This window comes from Chlorocebus sabaeus, chromosome 7 (genome assembly GCF_047675955.1).
Source record: "Chlorocebus sabaeus isolate Y175 chromosome 7, mChlSab1.0.hap1, whole genome shotgun sequence".
NCBI classification, from domain to species: Eukaryota; Metazoa; Chordata; class Mammalia; order Primates; family Cercopithecidae; genus Chlorocebus; species Chlorocebus sabaeus.
In genome coordinates, this window is record NC_132910.1 from 25,525,072 (window position 1) to 25,541,678 (window position 16,607).

The 16,607-nt window shown below is 37.2% G+C and overlaps 1 protein-coding gene across 12 annotated transcripts in view; it reads left to right on the plus strand.

Moving 5' to 3' along the window:
- MTHFD2L (methylenetetrahydrofolate dehydrogenase (NADP+ dependent) 2 like) overlaps positions 1 to 16,607 on the plus strand; it is a 190,133-nt gene that overhangs the window by 99,180 nt on the left and 74,346 nt on the right. For 4 of the 12 annotated variants that reach the window (XR_012093364.1, XR_005236377.2, XR_012093365.1 and 1 more), the window contains exon 6: positions 1,058 to 1,185. The exons of 7 other annotated variants lie outside the window; for them this stretch is intronic. Coding sequence is in view for 1 of the 5 variants with exons in the window: in XM_073017405.1 (XP_072873506.1) it covers positions 1,058 to 1,185; positions 1,698 to 1,742 (173 nt within the window). In the remaining 4 variants the exon portion in view is untranslated. Of the gene's footprint in view, positions 1 to 1,057; positions 1,186 to 1,697; positions 1,787 to 16,607 lie in introns of those variants that run through there. One more of the 12 variants, XM_073017405.1, reaches the window with a different exon arrangement.

The window sequence follows — 16,607 nt, forward strand, 5'->3', positions numbered from 1 at the left end:
CACAAGTCCAGATGCTCTCTGCTTGTATAGTCCGATTAACAATAGCAAGACCTGGTAGAAAGACAGTAACTTTATTAACCAAAACTAGTTAAAAAAAAAAAAAAAAAAAGAGAGAAGCCTCCAGATTCCTATCCAAAGTAACTGCTCTGATTTGGGGTGGGGTGGTGGTGGAAGGCAGAGGTTTAAAAAGGGAAAGGGAAAACTTGATAAAGCAGGCATGCAAGAATTGGGCGGAGTAAATGTCTGTGTGTCTGGTTCTGATGGCTAACTTGGGTCCCAGTCCAGCTGGAACATGGGCTGATGTCATTTCAACAATGACTGGATTGTTAACTAGCGGCCTTGAAGTAACCTCTGGAATTTTGCGGCTGGGTCTCCAGACTTGGTCTATCTGTCTCAAGATTAGCTCCTGGAATTTCTGAGAAGGCACATAATTAGATATTAGCATATGGTTAGATAGATATGAAGGGAGGATATACCATGAGAAAGGGAGAGATGTGGAGTCTTTTTTAAGGCTAAGGAAAGGCTTCTGCAGTTTTCCTCAAGGTTGTATCTTGAAACCCAAGAGAAAGAAAAAAAAGTTGAAAATACATTTTAAAGTTAAGCTGCCCAGTTGCATTTATTTTTTTTTTTACTTCTTTGTATGTAGGCATCTACCAGTTTCACTTTCTTTCAGAATGAAAACTGAATAGCATTGGTTTTAGCATAGTGTCTTTATTTTTAGATTTAAAATAGGGAAGTAAGAAAGTCTCCAATTTCTCTAAAACATTTTTTTTTCCTTCAAGATTACAAAGTGCCATAATGACCAAGGCATTATGGTTACTAACTGTCATGAGAGGATATAGAATCAGATTTTATTTCTAATACTTTTATTTTAATTTTGAATTTTTATTTTTGAGATAGGGCCTCACTCTGTCACCCAGACTGCAATTAATGGCATGATCACGACTCACTGCAGCCTCAACTTCCTGGGCACAAGTGAGCCTCCTGTTGGGAGCACAGTTGTTGGGACCACAGGCGCACACTACCGCACCCAGATAATTGTTTGTATTTTTTGTAGAGATGGGGTCTCCTTATGTTGCCCAGGCTGGTCTCGAACTCCTGAGCTCAAGCAATCTGCCTGCCTCAACCTCTCAAAATGTTGAGATTACAGACGTGAGCCACCGCACCAAGCCTCATATTCTTAGAGTAAGTTTCTCTCGGCATACTTTTATTTCTAAGTAGGACATGTCATCTAATTAGGTGAGATTTCCTTAATTAGCCACAACATGGAATTGTATGCTGCTCTTTTGACTAAAAGGTTCTGGCATCATTGGAGTAACATTGATGCTGGCTCATTTTTAAAGAGTATTTTGACAGGGCCAGCAACCAGCTGGTTTTGCTTAGAGTCCAGTGGGTCTGGTGTTGTTCTTGATTTCATTCAGCCAGTACTCATCTAGTACTTATTCTCTGGGAAACACTGTGTGATACAGCTGCATCCCACAGAAAAAGACTTAGTCCTGCCTCTCCAGAAGTTGACAGTCTGAATCATCAGGATTCATCTTTGCAGTGGGTGTTTTCTGAAGGCACTGCCTCTGCATTGGCATTCAGTTTTCACACTCGAGCTGTGCTGCTACAGCAACTTACTCTATCTCAGGTAGTTTTTCTTCAAGAGGCACCCTATCTAAATGGAACATGACAATAATTTTTTTTTTTCCCAGCCTGGAAGTTTTATCTCCCACCTACAGGACATAATAACACAGTAGTGGAAGCTTGAGGCAGTGCAACGTGATGTGAGTGGTATGTGTGATTAAGCTCAGCCTGGTGGCAGGTTGGGCCAAGCTCTTTTAGGTTTCAAAGAGAGGAGCCAAATAGGAACGCCTAGGAATGCAGGAGTCATGCAAAGTGATCACACCACTGAGACTGACACTCTTAGTCTTATTGGCAGTGGAGTGGAGTGGGATGTTTGCTGCCTCTGAGGAAGGAACCATTGTCTAACTGGGGCAGGGGATGGCAAGTATTTAGTCTCGCCACTCTCATCCCACTACCCCCAGCTTAGAAGGAAAAGATGTTGGGGATATTATGTTCTGTGATGTCTCTATGTTGATTAGACTGTACTGCATTACATATTTGAATTTGGGTAGTGGAAGACTGTAGAAAAGACCAAATGATAGTTCTAGTCTCATTTTCTAAATTGAATAATAGAAGCACTGTTTCATTTTCAGTGTCTTCTAAATTCAGCCATTTGGTATCTGCACAGTACTGCACCTGGAAATTATGTATTATTATCAGACAACTGGGACTATTACACTGTTGAAAAGAACAGTAAAGCTTATTTTAAATGGAGAGTGGAGTCCAAATCTTTTTCTTTCAATTCCTCTCTTTCTCCATGACTTCATAGTATTGTAGGACATTTTTCTTAATTCAGCTAAAAGCCGAGTTCTTGTCACACAACCAGGAAAAATTAGGTTTGTGGACACATAAAAGGGTGAGAAAAATGGAATTTACTGGGTGAAAAGGAAAAACTCAGCAAAGTGAGAAAGATTCCTGTTAACAGGCCCAAATCTCACCAGTTGAATCCCAAGTTACCACCCAGGAACAGAAGAGGCCAGACTCCTCTCATCTGCAAACGACATGAACTTCCATGGCACCAACCCATTCTCCCAGAGCGCCACCCAGTAAGAGGTTCTCCAAGGAGCCCTTTTTGCTTGGCTGATTCATTTCCCCCTCTAAAGTACATCTAACTGCCGTTAGAATAAGGATAGTGATAAGGGCAAAGACTGATCTTAACTGCTTGCTGCTGACAGGGAGTGCTGTTTTGAGGAAATGTCAGTCCAGTCTGCCTCAGAAGCTTATCTAAGTGTCCCCAGCAGAAGAGGCCATTGTATGAGGCTCCAGTTGCATGACCATTTAGAGTTTGATGGCCTGCAGGGGAGAAGAGACAAACTGGATTATTAGAAAACATGTATCAAAACAAAACAAGTGGGAGCAAGGACAGCTCACAAATCCTAGACCTTTTACTGGTTTGCACAGGGAGAGTGAGGCCAAAAGCCTGACATTAAAAAACAAAAAACAAAACAATATAAAAACACTCTTTAAGTTCTGGGATACATGTGCAGAACATACAGGTTTCTTACATAGGTGTACATGTGCCGTGGTGGTTTGCTACACCCATTAACCCGTCATCTACATTAGGTATTTCTCCTAATGTTATCCCTCACCTTGCCCCTCACCACCCAATAGGCCCTGGTGTGTGATGTTTCCCTCCATGTGTACATGTGTTCTCATTGTTCAACTCCCACCTATGAGTGGGAACATGCGGTGTTTGGTTTTCTGTTTCTGTGTTAGTTTGCTGAGAATGATGGTTTCTAGCTTCATCCATGTCCCTGCAAAGAACATGAACTCATTCCTTTTTATGGCTGCATAGTATTCCATGGTGTATATGTGCCACATTTTCTTTATTGAGTATATCATTGATGGGCATTTTGGTTGGTTCCAAGTCTTTGCTGTTATGAGTAATGCTGCAATAAATGTATGTGTGCATGTGTCTTTATAACAGAATGATTTATAATCCTTTGGGTATATGCCCAGTAATGGGATTACTGGGTCAAATGGTATTTCTGGTCCTAGATCCTTGGGGAATCACCACACTGTCTTCCACAATGGTTGAACTAATTTACACTCCCACCAACAGTGTAAAAACGTTCCTATTTCTCCACATCCTCTCCAGTATCTGTTGTTTCCTGACTTTTTAATGATCTCCATTCTAACTGGTGTGAGATTGGTATCTCATTATGGTTTTGATTTGCATTTCTCTAATGACCAGTGATGGTGAACTTTTTTAATATGTTTTTTGGCCACATAAATGTCTTCTTTTGAGAAGTGTCTGTTCATATACTTCACCTACTTTTTGATGGGGTTGTTTTTTCTTTCTTGTAAAGTTGTTTAAGTTTCTTGTAGATTCTGTATATTAGCCCTTTATCAGATGGATAGATTGCAAAATCTCCCATTCTGTAGGTTGCCTGTTCACTCTGATGACAGTGTCTTTTGCTGTGGAGAAGCTCGTTAGTTTAATTAGATCCCATTTTTCTGTTTTGGCTCTTGTTGCCATTGCTTTTGGTGTTTCAGTCACGAAGACTTTGCCCATGCCTATGTCCTGAATGGTATTGCCTAGGTTTTCTTCTAGGGCTTTTATGGTTTTAGGCCTTATGTTTAAGTCTTTAATCCATCGTGAGTTAATTTTTGTATGAGGTGTAAGGAAAGATTCCAGTTTCAGTTTTCTGCATATGGCTAGCCAGTTTTCCCAACACCATTGATTAAATAGGGAATCCTTTCCCTATTACTTTTTTTTTTTTTTTTTTTTTTTGGTCAGGTTTGTCACAGATCAGATGGTTGTAGATGTGTGGCGTTATTTCTGAGGCCTCTGTTCTGTTCCATTGGTCTATATCTCTGTTTTGGTACCAGTACCATGCTGATTACTGTGGCCTTGTAGTATAGTTTGAAGACATGTAGTATGATGCCTCTAGCTTTGTTCTTTTTGCTTAGGATTTTCTTGGCTGTACGGGCTTTTTGTTGGTTCCATATGAAATATTTTTTTGTCTAATTTTGTGAAGAAAGTCAGTGATAGCTTGATGGGGATAGCATTGAATCTTTAAATTACTTTGGGCAGTATGGCCATTTTCATGATATTGATTCTTCCTATCTATGAGCATGGAATACTTTTCCATTTGTTTGTGTCCTCTCTTATTTCCTTGAGCAGTGGTTTGTAGTTCTCCTTGAAGAGGTCCTTCATATCCCTTTAAGTTGTATTCCTAGGTATTTCATTCTCTTTGTAGCAATAGTCAATGGGAGTTCACTCATTATTTGGCTGTTTGTCTATTATTGGTGTATAGGAATACTTGTTATTTTTTCACATTGATTTTGTATCCTGAGACTTTGCTGAAGTTGCTTATGAGCTTAAGGAGATTTGGGGCTGAGGTGATAGGGTTTTCTAAATATATAATCATGTCATCTGCAAACAGAGACAATTTGACTTCCCCTCTTCCTATTTGAATACCCTTTATTTTTTTTTTCTCTTGCCTGATTTCCCTGGCAAGAACTTACAATATTATATTCAGTAGGAATGGTGAGAGAGGGCATCCTTGTCTTGTGCCACTTTTCAAAGGGAATGTTTCCAGCTTTTGCCCAATCAGTATGATATTGACTGTGGGTTTGTCATAAATAGCTCTTATTATTTTGAGATGTGTTCCATCAATATCTAGTTTATTGAGAGTTTTTAGCATGAAGTCGTGCTGAATTTTATTGAAGGCCTTTTCTGCATCTATTGAGATAATCATGTGGTTTTTGTCTTTGGTTCTGTTTATGTGATGGATTCTGTTTGTTGATTTGCATATATTGAACCAGCCTTGCATCCCATTGATGAAGCCAACTTGATTGTGCTGGATAAGCTTTTTCATGTGCTGCTGGATTTGGTTTGCCAGTATTTTACTGAGAACTTTCACATTGATATTTATCAGGGATGTTGGCCTGAAATTTTCTTTTTTTGTTGTGTCTCTGCCAGGTTTTGGTATCAGGATGATGCCGGCCTCATAAAATGAATTAGGGAGGAGTCCCTCTTTTTCTAGTGTGTGGAATTTGCACATGAGATGGGTCTCCTGATTGCAGCACACTGGTGGGTCTTGACTCTTTATCCAATTTGCCAGTCTGTGCCTTTTAATTGGGGCATTTAACCCTTTTACATTTAAGTTTAATATTGTTATGTATGAATTCGATCCTGTCATTATGATGCTAGCTGGTTATTTTGCCCATTAGTTGATGCTATTTCTTCATAGTGTTGATGGTCTTTACAATTTGGTATGTTTTTGCAGTGGGTGATATTGGTTTTTACTTTCCATATTTAGTGCTTTCTTCAGGAGCTCTTGTAAGGCAAGCTTGGTGGTGACAAAATCTCTCAGCATTTACTTGTCTGTAAAGGATTTTATTTCTTCTTCTCTTATGAAGCTTAGTTTGTCTGGGTATGAAATTCTGGATTGAAATTTTTTTTCTTTAAGAATGTTGAATATTTGCCCCTACTCTCTTCTGGCCTATAGTGTTTCTGCAGAGAGATCTGTTGTTAGTCTGATGGGCTTCCCTTTGTGCCTTTGTGGGTAACCCAACATTTCTCTCTGGCTGCCCTTAACATTTTTTCCTTCATTTTAACCTTGTTGAATGTGATGGTTATGTGTCTTGGTATTGCTCTTCTCTTGGAGTATCTTTGTGGTGTTCTCTGTGTTTCCTGAATTTGAATGTTGGCCTGTCTTGCTAGGGTGGGGAAGTTCTCCTGGATAATATTCTGAAGAGTGTTTTCCAACTTGGTTCTATTCTCCCTGCCACTTTTAGGTATAGCAGTCAAACATAGGTTTGGTCTTTTCACATAGTCCCATATTTCTTGGAGGTTTTGTTCCTTCCTTTTCATTCTTTTTTCTCTAATCTTGTCTTCTTGCTTTATTTAATTAAGTTGATCTTTAGTCTCTGATATCCTTTCTTCTGCTTGATCAATCTGCCATTGATTCTTGTGTATGGTTCACAAAGTTCTCGTGCTGTGTTTTTCAGCTCCATCAGGTCATTTATGTTCATCCCTAAATTGGTTATTCTAGTTAGCAATTTCTGTAACCTCTTTTCAAGGTTCTTGTCTTCCTTGCATTGGGTTAGAACATGCTCCTTTAGCTCAGAGGAGTTTGTTATTACCCACCTTCTGAAGCCTACTTCTGTCAATTCATCAAACTCATCCTTCATCTAGTTTTGTTCCCTTGGTGGTGAGGGGTTGTGATCCTTTGGAGTAGAAGAGGCGTTCTTGTTTTTGGAATTTTCAGCCTTTTTGCACTGGTTTTTCCTCATCTTTGTGGACTTATTTACCTTTGGTCTTTGATGTTGGTGACCTTTGGATAGGGTTTTTATGTGGACATCCTTTTTGTTGATGTTGGTGCTACTCCTTTCTGTTTGGTAGTTTTCCTTCTAATAGGCCCCTCTGCTGCAGGTCTACTGGAGTTTGCTGAAAGTCCACTCCAATCCCTCTTTGCCTGGGTATCACCAGTGGAGGCTGCAGAACATCAAAGATTGCTGCCTATTCTTTCCTCTAAAAGCTTCATCCCAGAGGGGCCCCCGCCAGATGCCAGCCAGAGCTCTCCTGTATGAGGTGCCTGTCGACCCCTGCTGGGAGGTTTCTCCTAGTCAGGAGGCACGGGGGTCAGGGATCCACTTGAGGAGGCAGTCTGTCCCTCAGCAGAGCTCGAATGCTGTGCTGGGAGATCCACTACTCTCTTAAGAACTGGCAGGCAGGAATGTTTAAGTCTGCTGAAGCTGCACCCACAGTCGCCCCTTCCCCCATGTGCTCTGTCCCAGGGAATGAGAGTTTTATCTATAAGCCCCTGACAGGGGCTGTTGCCTTTCTTTCAGAGATGCCCTGCCCAGTGAGAGGAATCCAGTGAGACAGTCTGGCAACAGCAGCTTTGTTGGCTCCACCTCGTTTGCACTTCCTTGTGGCTTTGTTTACACTGTGAGGGGAAACCGCCTACTCAAGCCTCAGTAATGGCAGAATGCCCCCCTGCCATCCTGAACAAGCTCGAGCATCGCAGATTGACTTCAGACTGCTATGCTGGCAGTGAGAATTTTAAGCTAGTGGATCTTAGCTTGCTGCGCTCTGTGGGGTGGGATCTGTTGAACTAGACCACTTGGCTCCCTGGCTTCAGCCCCCGCAGAGTGAACGGTTCTATCTTGCTGGCATTCCAAGTGACACTGGGATATGAGAAAAAAAATCCTGCAGCTAGCTTGGTGACTGCCCAAACGGCCACCCAATTTTATGCTTGAAACCCAGGGCCCTGGTGGTGTAGGCACCCGAGGGAATCTCCTGGTCTGCAGGTTGCAAAGACTGTGAGAAAAGCATAGTACCTGGGCTGGAATGCACCGTCCCTCACATCACAGTTTCTCATGGCTTCCCTTGGCTAGGGGAGGGAATTCCTCAACCCCTTGTGCTTCCTGGGTGAGATGACACCGCACCCTGCTTCAGCTCACCCTCTGTAGGCTGCACCCACTGTCTAACCAGTCCCAATGAGATGAGCCAGGTACCTCAGTTGGAAATGCAGAAATCACCCACCTTCTGCATTGATCTCGCTGGGAGCTGCAGACTGGACCTGCTCCTGTTCAGCCATCTTGCCAGACACCTTCTTGTTACTGTTCTTAACTTAAAACTAAAAATTCCACCCTCATGAGCACATAGCAATGTTTAAAACACAATGCAAATGAGAATAGTGAAAAAAAAGGGGAGGGGAGGGCTGGAACTAAAATTAGAGCCAAAGACTTCTACTAAAGATAGGCATATTATTAGGTCTGCAGGGATATATTCCTACTGCCAAGCACACTGCATTTTATATAAAGGTGCTGAATGTATGTTTGGTGAATTTACTTAATTGAGTTTAAACTAAATGTGCTATGATTGGGTCACTAATTTTATCCTGAGAGCTGGTTAGCAGGAAAATAAATGACAGTTATCCAATGAATTGTCTTTAAGATTAAAAATAAACATGTGTTCAATAAAAATAAAATACTTTTCTAACATTAAAACTAAAAAAGTATTTCTCCTGAGGGATTTTATAAACAGAAAACTATAAAATAAATTGAATAATATTCATAAAATGCTTGTTAAGTTAACAAAAGGGCCACATTTTATAGGGTAATTTCTTTTATCATTTAAGCATAGATTAAAGCTATCATTGGCAGCTTTACTCTTACCTTACTAAACATTTCTTCTCATTCTCCGTTTCTGGGACATTCTTTGCCTCCCAACTTTTAAACCAGTAGTTCTCAAGCTTAGCTGCCCACTAGAATCATCAGGAGGCTTTAAAAATAGAACTGCCTATGCCCAACACAGATAAAAATTAAATCAGAATCATCAGAAGTAGAACCTGAGTGTCAGCAAGTATATCTTAGAAGACTCCATGGAAAAATCCCAGTGTGGTCAGTGTTGAGAATGATTTCTCAAGGAAACATTGGAATGACACCAGGGCTTTTTTCATTCATAGCCAGTCCCTCAGTGGGCCTTTGCAGCCCTATGGCTTTAAATATCATTTCTGTCTCCTGTATGCTTTAGACCCATATAACCATTATGCACTTGAGAACGCCAGTTGCATGGCTAATACCCATTTCAATCTTATAAGCAAACCTTCACTCATAATTTTACTCCCCTTAGTTTTCCCCATCTTAATGAGTGGTACCATCAATTTTTCTGATTGATCAGTCAATCATTAACTTCTCTCTTTCTCTCACATCCTTTGTCTAACATTAGCAATCTATGTAAAATATGCCTGTGATATCACCACCTGGACTAATAAGATCCTAGTTGAGACAACTTCTGTTTCTCACTTGGAACACTGAAATATTTATGAACTAGTTTCCCTGCATCCACCCTTGTCCCATCTTTCATTCACAGTCTGTTTTCCACATGGTAGGTCTTGATCACCCATGTCTTCCTGTAACACCCATCACAACATGACACCAGAATAACATCCAGGTTCCTTACCATGATATGCAAGACCTTATATGGTCTGTCCCTGGGCTATATCTCCTAAATCACTTCCTAGCATTCTCATGCCCCATCACTGCCCACTGCCCCAGCCATATCTGCGTTCCTGGAATATGTCTTATGTGCTCATGTCTCAGTATCTTTGCACCTGATTTCCTTTCTTCCTGGAATACTTTTTCCCCCAAGTTACTTCCTTCAGGTTTTTGTCCAAATGTCACCTCAGGTTGCCCCTGACCACCTTACCAAAATTGCATTTAATGTCTATAGAGTTTCTCTGTAGAAAGCTTATTTTTAGTTTGTTTTTATAATTTATTTATTCATTGCTTAAAGATGCAGCAGTAGCTTGCAGAGATAAAGAAATATTCAGATCTAGAATTTTTGGCTTCATTTATCTAAAATAGAACTCAGGCTTCTTTTTTTTTTCCTTTGCTGTTCTGTGCATGATTACTGAGTTTTCCTTCCTGTGATTTTCTCTCACTGATTTATCCTTTAAACCAGATCATGACATGAACTAATATATTGGAAATGACTCAGATTCTCCTTATCCCGAGAAAGAGACAAAACAAAACTCTACATGTGAGGTTCTAGCTCAGATTGGTTTGCCATTTTGCTTTACCTGCTGATTCAGGATCAGGCAGGTGTTTGAAGATTTGCCTCATGGGAAAGGAAGTTGAGACTTATTTTGTGTTTCTGTTGAAGACAGATCTAGAATCATGATAGAAGCAGCAAAAAGGTAGACTTTAGCTCTTATAATGAAGAAATTTTTTACAGTCAAGGCTAAGTAATATGCTCTCCTCATATTTTTCTGGAAAGTAGTTTTATCAATGGGAAAGGATACCAAAACTATATTTAAAGGGGAATTGAAGCAGAAGCAAAACAAATCTGTCCTCACATTAACAATCTGTCTTCTCTGACACCTTCAACTGCCCCATGCCCCAGGATGGAGTAAATAATGATGCTCTTGACAACACTGTAAATTCTACTGCCTTCTAACATGAAACCTAGCACACTGTATTATGATTCTTATTTGTGTACCTGCTTTCCATATGATAAAAGAGAATTGTGTATTCTTGTTGCCTAGCATGATTCTGATATGCTTTCTATAAATTTTTTTTAGTCATGATTTTTAGTTCTTTATTCTGTAATAAAAAAAATTATTTTCCAGAGACAATAGTTAGAATGCTTGTGAAATCTTTCTATAATTAAAAAAAAAAATCATGTTTTCAGTGATGGCTGTAGAGTTGCAGAGGAAAACATCTTACTATAGGAGTAAAAGACACAGAACCCAGAGTTGAAAGCTGGCACATGGACAGTGCTACTCATTGCCAGTCTTACCAGGAACGTTCCATAGGGTCTGGTTTTTTAGTTTACTCAGCAAATAACTATTTCATTCTGCTCGGAGTGAGGCTAGAGAGCCACTGAAAAAGTATATGCAAGTTTTTCAAGGGCATGGCCAAGACACAACTAGAGAATCCTGTTTAAGGGATTTATAGGATCATTTATTGATTATTGAATAAATGAAGGTAGAGAATGGCCCAGAAATGTCCAAGAACAGTGAATTCCTTATTAAGGTAATTTCAAGCTCCCCCTCACCCACCAAAAAAAAAAAAAAAAAAAAAATGATACTAACAAATGAAGCACATTGTGCTGTTTGTTCTAGCTTTTTTTTTTTTAAATAGCAAATATTATTTGCTTCAAATTGGCATTGTGCTAATTACTAACAACTGTTTGCTACAATATGTTTTTTTGCATAAACTACAGAGGTAATGATAGCCTAGAAAACTGCTCAGGTGGGTCCTAGTTGATGATTCTTGGTTGAATCTAGATTTTTATACAATAAAAAAACACATTTTGTCTATCTATTAATTATTTATTTCTAAGAAAACTCTAAGATTCTAGAAGATAGAGTCTAAGTACAGAAGGCCCTCTGTATCTGTGGGTTCCACATCTGTGGATTCAACTGTCTATGATTAAAAATATTTAGAGAAAATAATATTAAAACAACAAAAATAATATAAAAATAGTATAAAACTGTTTATATAGCATTTACATTGTATTAGGTATTACTTATAATACCTAAGTAATAAGTAATCTAAAGATGATTTAAAGTATGTGGGAGGGTATGCATAGGTTATATGCAAATACTATGTTATTTTATATGAGAAACTTGAGCATTTGTGGATTTTAGTATCTGCCAGTGCATCAGGGGCCCTGGAACCAGTCCATCCCAGATACTGACAGATACTGAGGGACAACTGTATTTTATTCTTCCTGTGTCTTAGAAACATATTGTAAAACACTAGGCACAAAATAGTTACTTATAGACTCTGCTTATCTAGTTCTGTGTGATAGAAAATGAGGCCCTAGCACACACCGTTCTCATATGCACTCTAGAAGGATATAACTGAGAGTGTGGGAAAAAGTCATCTGAAGGTCAGAGATACGCATCATTCTTGAGTACCTGCTGCGACTTGCTAGTACTAGCTGCCATTGGGAAAAAGCTGAGAAGACAGAAAAAAAATAGGTGCAGCAAGCCAGAGGATTAGTTGAAGAAAATTAATGGACAATAAGAATTGAATATAGGAATGACAAGAATTTTCACATGCCAAGGAAGATGAGTTAAATAAGAATAGGTTTAACAGGAAAGCTAGGTGTCAGGACCAGGAACAGGCATTCAGGTGCTCACCAGCAAAGGTCAGAAGAGTCTGAGGTATTATTTGAACACATTTGCTTTTAGCTGTTTGGTTCACCTCTCTTCATCATCAGGTCTTCCGAATAACAGGCTGAATGCCTTTCCGTGGTTTGGTATTGGTATAGTCATAAACTCTGATCAATCAAGTTCAAATATGACTTTGATAAGTTTCCATAGACATCAACAGTCAAACTCACTGAGGAATATCAAGTTAACCTGATAGTATTGAAAAGGGAATGAAATTACCTACAAGGGTTTTCCATGCAGATTGAAATTTATCCTGATATACTTTTCTTTTGCCTGAAATTTTACAGATTGTTACATATATGTGTGTACAAATCACTGGATTTCATGTCTCTGTCAATTTCTTGATGAAATAATCAGTACCGATAGAAATGGGAAATTTCAGTTTCATTTTGGTTTTGATTTTTTTTTTTTTTTTTGGTGGGGATTTGGGAGGCTCTCATTTGGAATTAGAGAACACTTGAGTGGGTTGTTAAGGTATTAAGGAACGTTTTCAAATGTAGGAGACCAGGACTAAAGCAGAGATGGGTGGGTGTTTTATAACTTTGATAACCTTGGGGTGGTTGTAAATATATACTCGACATTCTTGATGGTTTATAGTGAGTGAAAGAAAGAGAATAACCAAGGAGACTTTTAGAATTTTACTGTAAATAACTGGGCAGAAGGTGGTACCAACTAAAATAAAAAAGGCTGCTAGTTGCCTCTCATTGTTCTTCCTTTTCAAAGTTTTCCTGATTATCTTTTATTTTTCCATATTAAACTTAGTATCAAATTACCTACTTCCAAAAGTCCACTTTTATTGGACTTTAATTATATTTGTAATGACTATAGGTAGAATTCTAATCTTTATGATATTAAACATTCCCATCCAAGGACGTGGTTTATCTTTCTAGTTTCTTGGTCTTATTTTGGTATTATTCTGGAGATTTTCTTTTACTACATGGATTTTGCACATTTTTTGTTAAGCTTATTTTAAGTATTTTACCTTTTGTACTGCTATTATAATGGGGCCTTTTCTTACAATGTATTTTCTAAGATGTTATATATGAAAGCGATTTACTTCTGTATATTTGATTTTTACTTGATTAATTTATAGAATTATCTCAATGTTTCTTATAGTAGTCTAGTTTTTTAGATTTATCAAATACATTTTAACTTTTATAGTTTTTTTTCTAGTTTCATTTGTTTATTGTTCTTTAATTTCTGAAGTTAAATGATTCATTTTATTATTTCTGTTTTATTGATATAATAATTTGTCCACAATTTTTTTTAACATATTTATTTCTATATTTATTTTATAGGATCTAATATGAAATGTCTTCATTACAAATCTTTCTAAAACTTTTGCAATTTTTTTTATTTTGACCCAATAATTATTTAAAATAGAATTTTTAAAAACTTCCAATAGAAGGGTCTCTTTATGAAGGATTTTTTTTCTGATTTTGTCAATAATTATAATTTTGTTGAGTTGTAATCAAATAAAATTATAGTCTATCTAATTATTACTTTTTGGTATTAAATTTTCTTTGTAACCAAGTTTATACCATTTGCATGAGAAGAAAATGTATTATTTTGTGAGTTTGATATAGTCATATATCTATCATTAGTTAAGTTATTGACATTTTCTGTATCCTTGATCTGTCATGAACTGAGAAAGTTATTCAAAAATAAATTAAACAAATACAATATATTTTGTTTCTGTATGTATCTCCTGTAATTTCTGCTTATAAGAATTCTATTTCTTTTTCTTATGTATTTATTATTTTTCTATCTTTATTTGAATCACTCTTTTACTTTGTAATGTGTGCCTCTTTGTTTTATTTAGTGCTGACTTTTTGTTTGACAAAAAGCATTATTTTTTGGCATTTTCCTGCTACATGTTTGCTTTCAACATTTCTGAATTCTGAATAACTTTGTTTTATGTGTATAATATATATTGTATAGAATTAGCAAAACATATAATTAGATTTGGCTTTGTAAGTCAATTTGAAAATATTGTTCTTTTACATAAATGACTTAGGGAAATGTATATTTGTTTTTATGATAAATATATATGGTACAACTATTATTATTTTCTGTTCTGTTTATTGTTTTTTTTTTTTACATTTTTTTTTCTTTGTGCATTTAAAAAATATTTAAGAAGGTTTTCCTTACCTTAATAATTACAACATTATATAGTACTCTTAATTCTCTATTTATTTATAGGGTGGCTACTGATACTCTAGTAAAATAAATAAATGATAAAATTTTTTATTTTCTCCCCTCATTACATTTCTTTTGTCTCTGACCTGCTATTTGGCATAAAAATTATTTGAAAATATATTTTTTTAATTTTTTACTTTATACTTTTAAATATTCTTATACTTTTATTATCTGGTTGGTCAGCTTTTAAACATTTGTTGATTCCTATTATTATATATTAGGGAATCAACAAACTTTCTCATCTTTGCCCTTTCTCAGTCTAATTTTGTTAGTTGCATTATTTCTGCATAGTGAAAGCAAAGACCATTTACATTTGTCTGCGTTTTAGTCTGTTTTGTTCTGCCATAGCAGATTATCATAGACTGGGTAATTTATGAAGAATAGAAATTTATTTCTGAACAGTTACAGAGGTTGAAAGTCCAAGATCAAGGTGCCAGCATCTGGTGAGGGCCTTCTTACTGCATCATCTCATGATGGAAGGCAGAATGGAAAGAGAGGGCAAGAGCAAGACAGAAGTGGGCTGAACTTGTTCATTTAGAAGGAACCCACTCCTGCAATAACAGCATGAATCCATTCATGAGGGCAGAGGACTGGTGTCCTAATCACCTCTTAAAGGTTTCACCTCTTAATGTTGTTAGATTGCAATTCCATTTCAACATGAGTTTGGGAGAGGACAAACATTCAAACCATAGCAGTTTGTCACCCCAATCCTCACACTTTTTTAAAGTCTTGGTCCTATAATTATAATCAAAACTTTTAGCAGTCCTTTTGCTAGTTTCCTCAGACATATTTTGATTAAGTAAACTGTGTCTTTTAGCATGTTCCTTAGGAAATACTTATGGGAACAATATTTCCTGAGTTCTTGCATTTTCAAAATTGTTTGCAACTTTTAATCTTGGAGGCAGATTTGACTGGCTATAAAATCCTTTACTATCATTTTTTTACATGAATCACTTGTAGATACACAATGAGATGCCATCTTCTCGCACCAATCAGAATGACTATTATTTAAAAAGTTAAAAAATAACAGATTCTGGCGAGGTCGTGGAAGAAAAAGAATGTTTATACACCATTGGTGGGAGTGTAAATTAGTTCAACCATTGTGGAAAACAGCAGGGTAATTCTTTAGAAACCTAAAAACAGAACTACTATTGGACCCAGCAATCCCATTCCTGGGCATACACCCAAAGGAATATAAATTGTTCTATCATAGACACATGCACACATTCATTGCAGCACTATTCACAGTCACAAAGACATGAAATCAACCTAAATGCCCATTAATGGTAGACTAGATAAAGAAAATGTGGTGTGTGTGTATATATACACACACACTACACACATACACACACACACACACCATGGAACACTATGCAGCCATAAAAAAAGAATGAGATCACATCCTTTACAGGAACGTGGATGGCCATTATGTTTAGCAAATTAATGCAGGAACAGAAATCCAAATACTGCATGCTGTCACTTATAAGTAGGAGCTAAATGATGAGGGCAGATGGACCCAGAGAAGGGAACAACAGACACTGAGGCTTACTGGTAGGTGGAGGTTGGGAGGAGGGAGGGAATTAGGAAAACTAATTAATGGGTACTAGGCTTCATACTTTAGTGATGAAATAATCTGTACAATAAACCCTCGTGACATGAGCTTACCTATATAGCCAACCTGCACATGTACCCTTGAACTTAAAATAAAAGTTAAAAACACATAAAAATAAATAAATATTTTTGTATAATATTTGGTCATAATGTTCAACTTTTTCATGACTTTTTTTGAGTTTATTGGTACATTGCTAAGTTCTTAATTTTTTTTATCTTTATTTTGCCTTTTGTCTTGGTTCTGACACTTTTTAAATGTATCTTTTTATTGAATTTTTAAAAATTTGCATATGGTAAAATTTACTCTTTTTGGTGTGCAGTTTCATTAATTTAGACAAATGCATATAGTCATCTATTAAATTAATTAGTCTAACACCACTAGAATCAGAACAGCTTCATCACGCCCCAAATTCCCCTGGGTTTGCCCTTACATACTATCCTTTTGTTGATGCTGTGTCACATCCATTTTTATTACTCATCATTGAATGAGTTGGATTGTTTTTAGATCTACTATTTACAGGACACTTCTGCTGGGGGTTAGAGGAG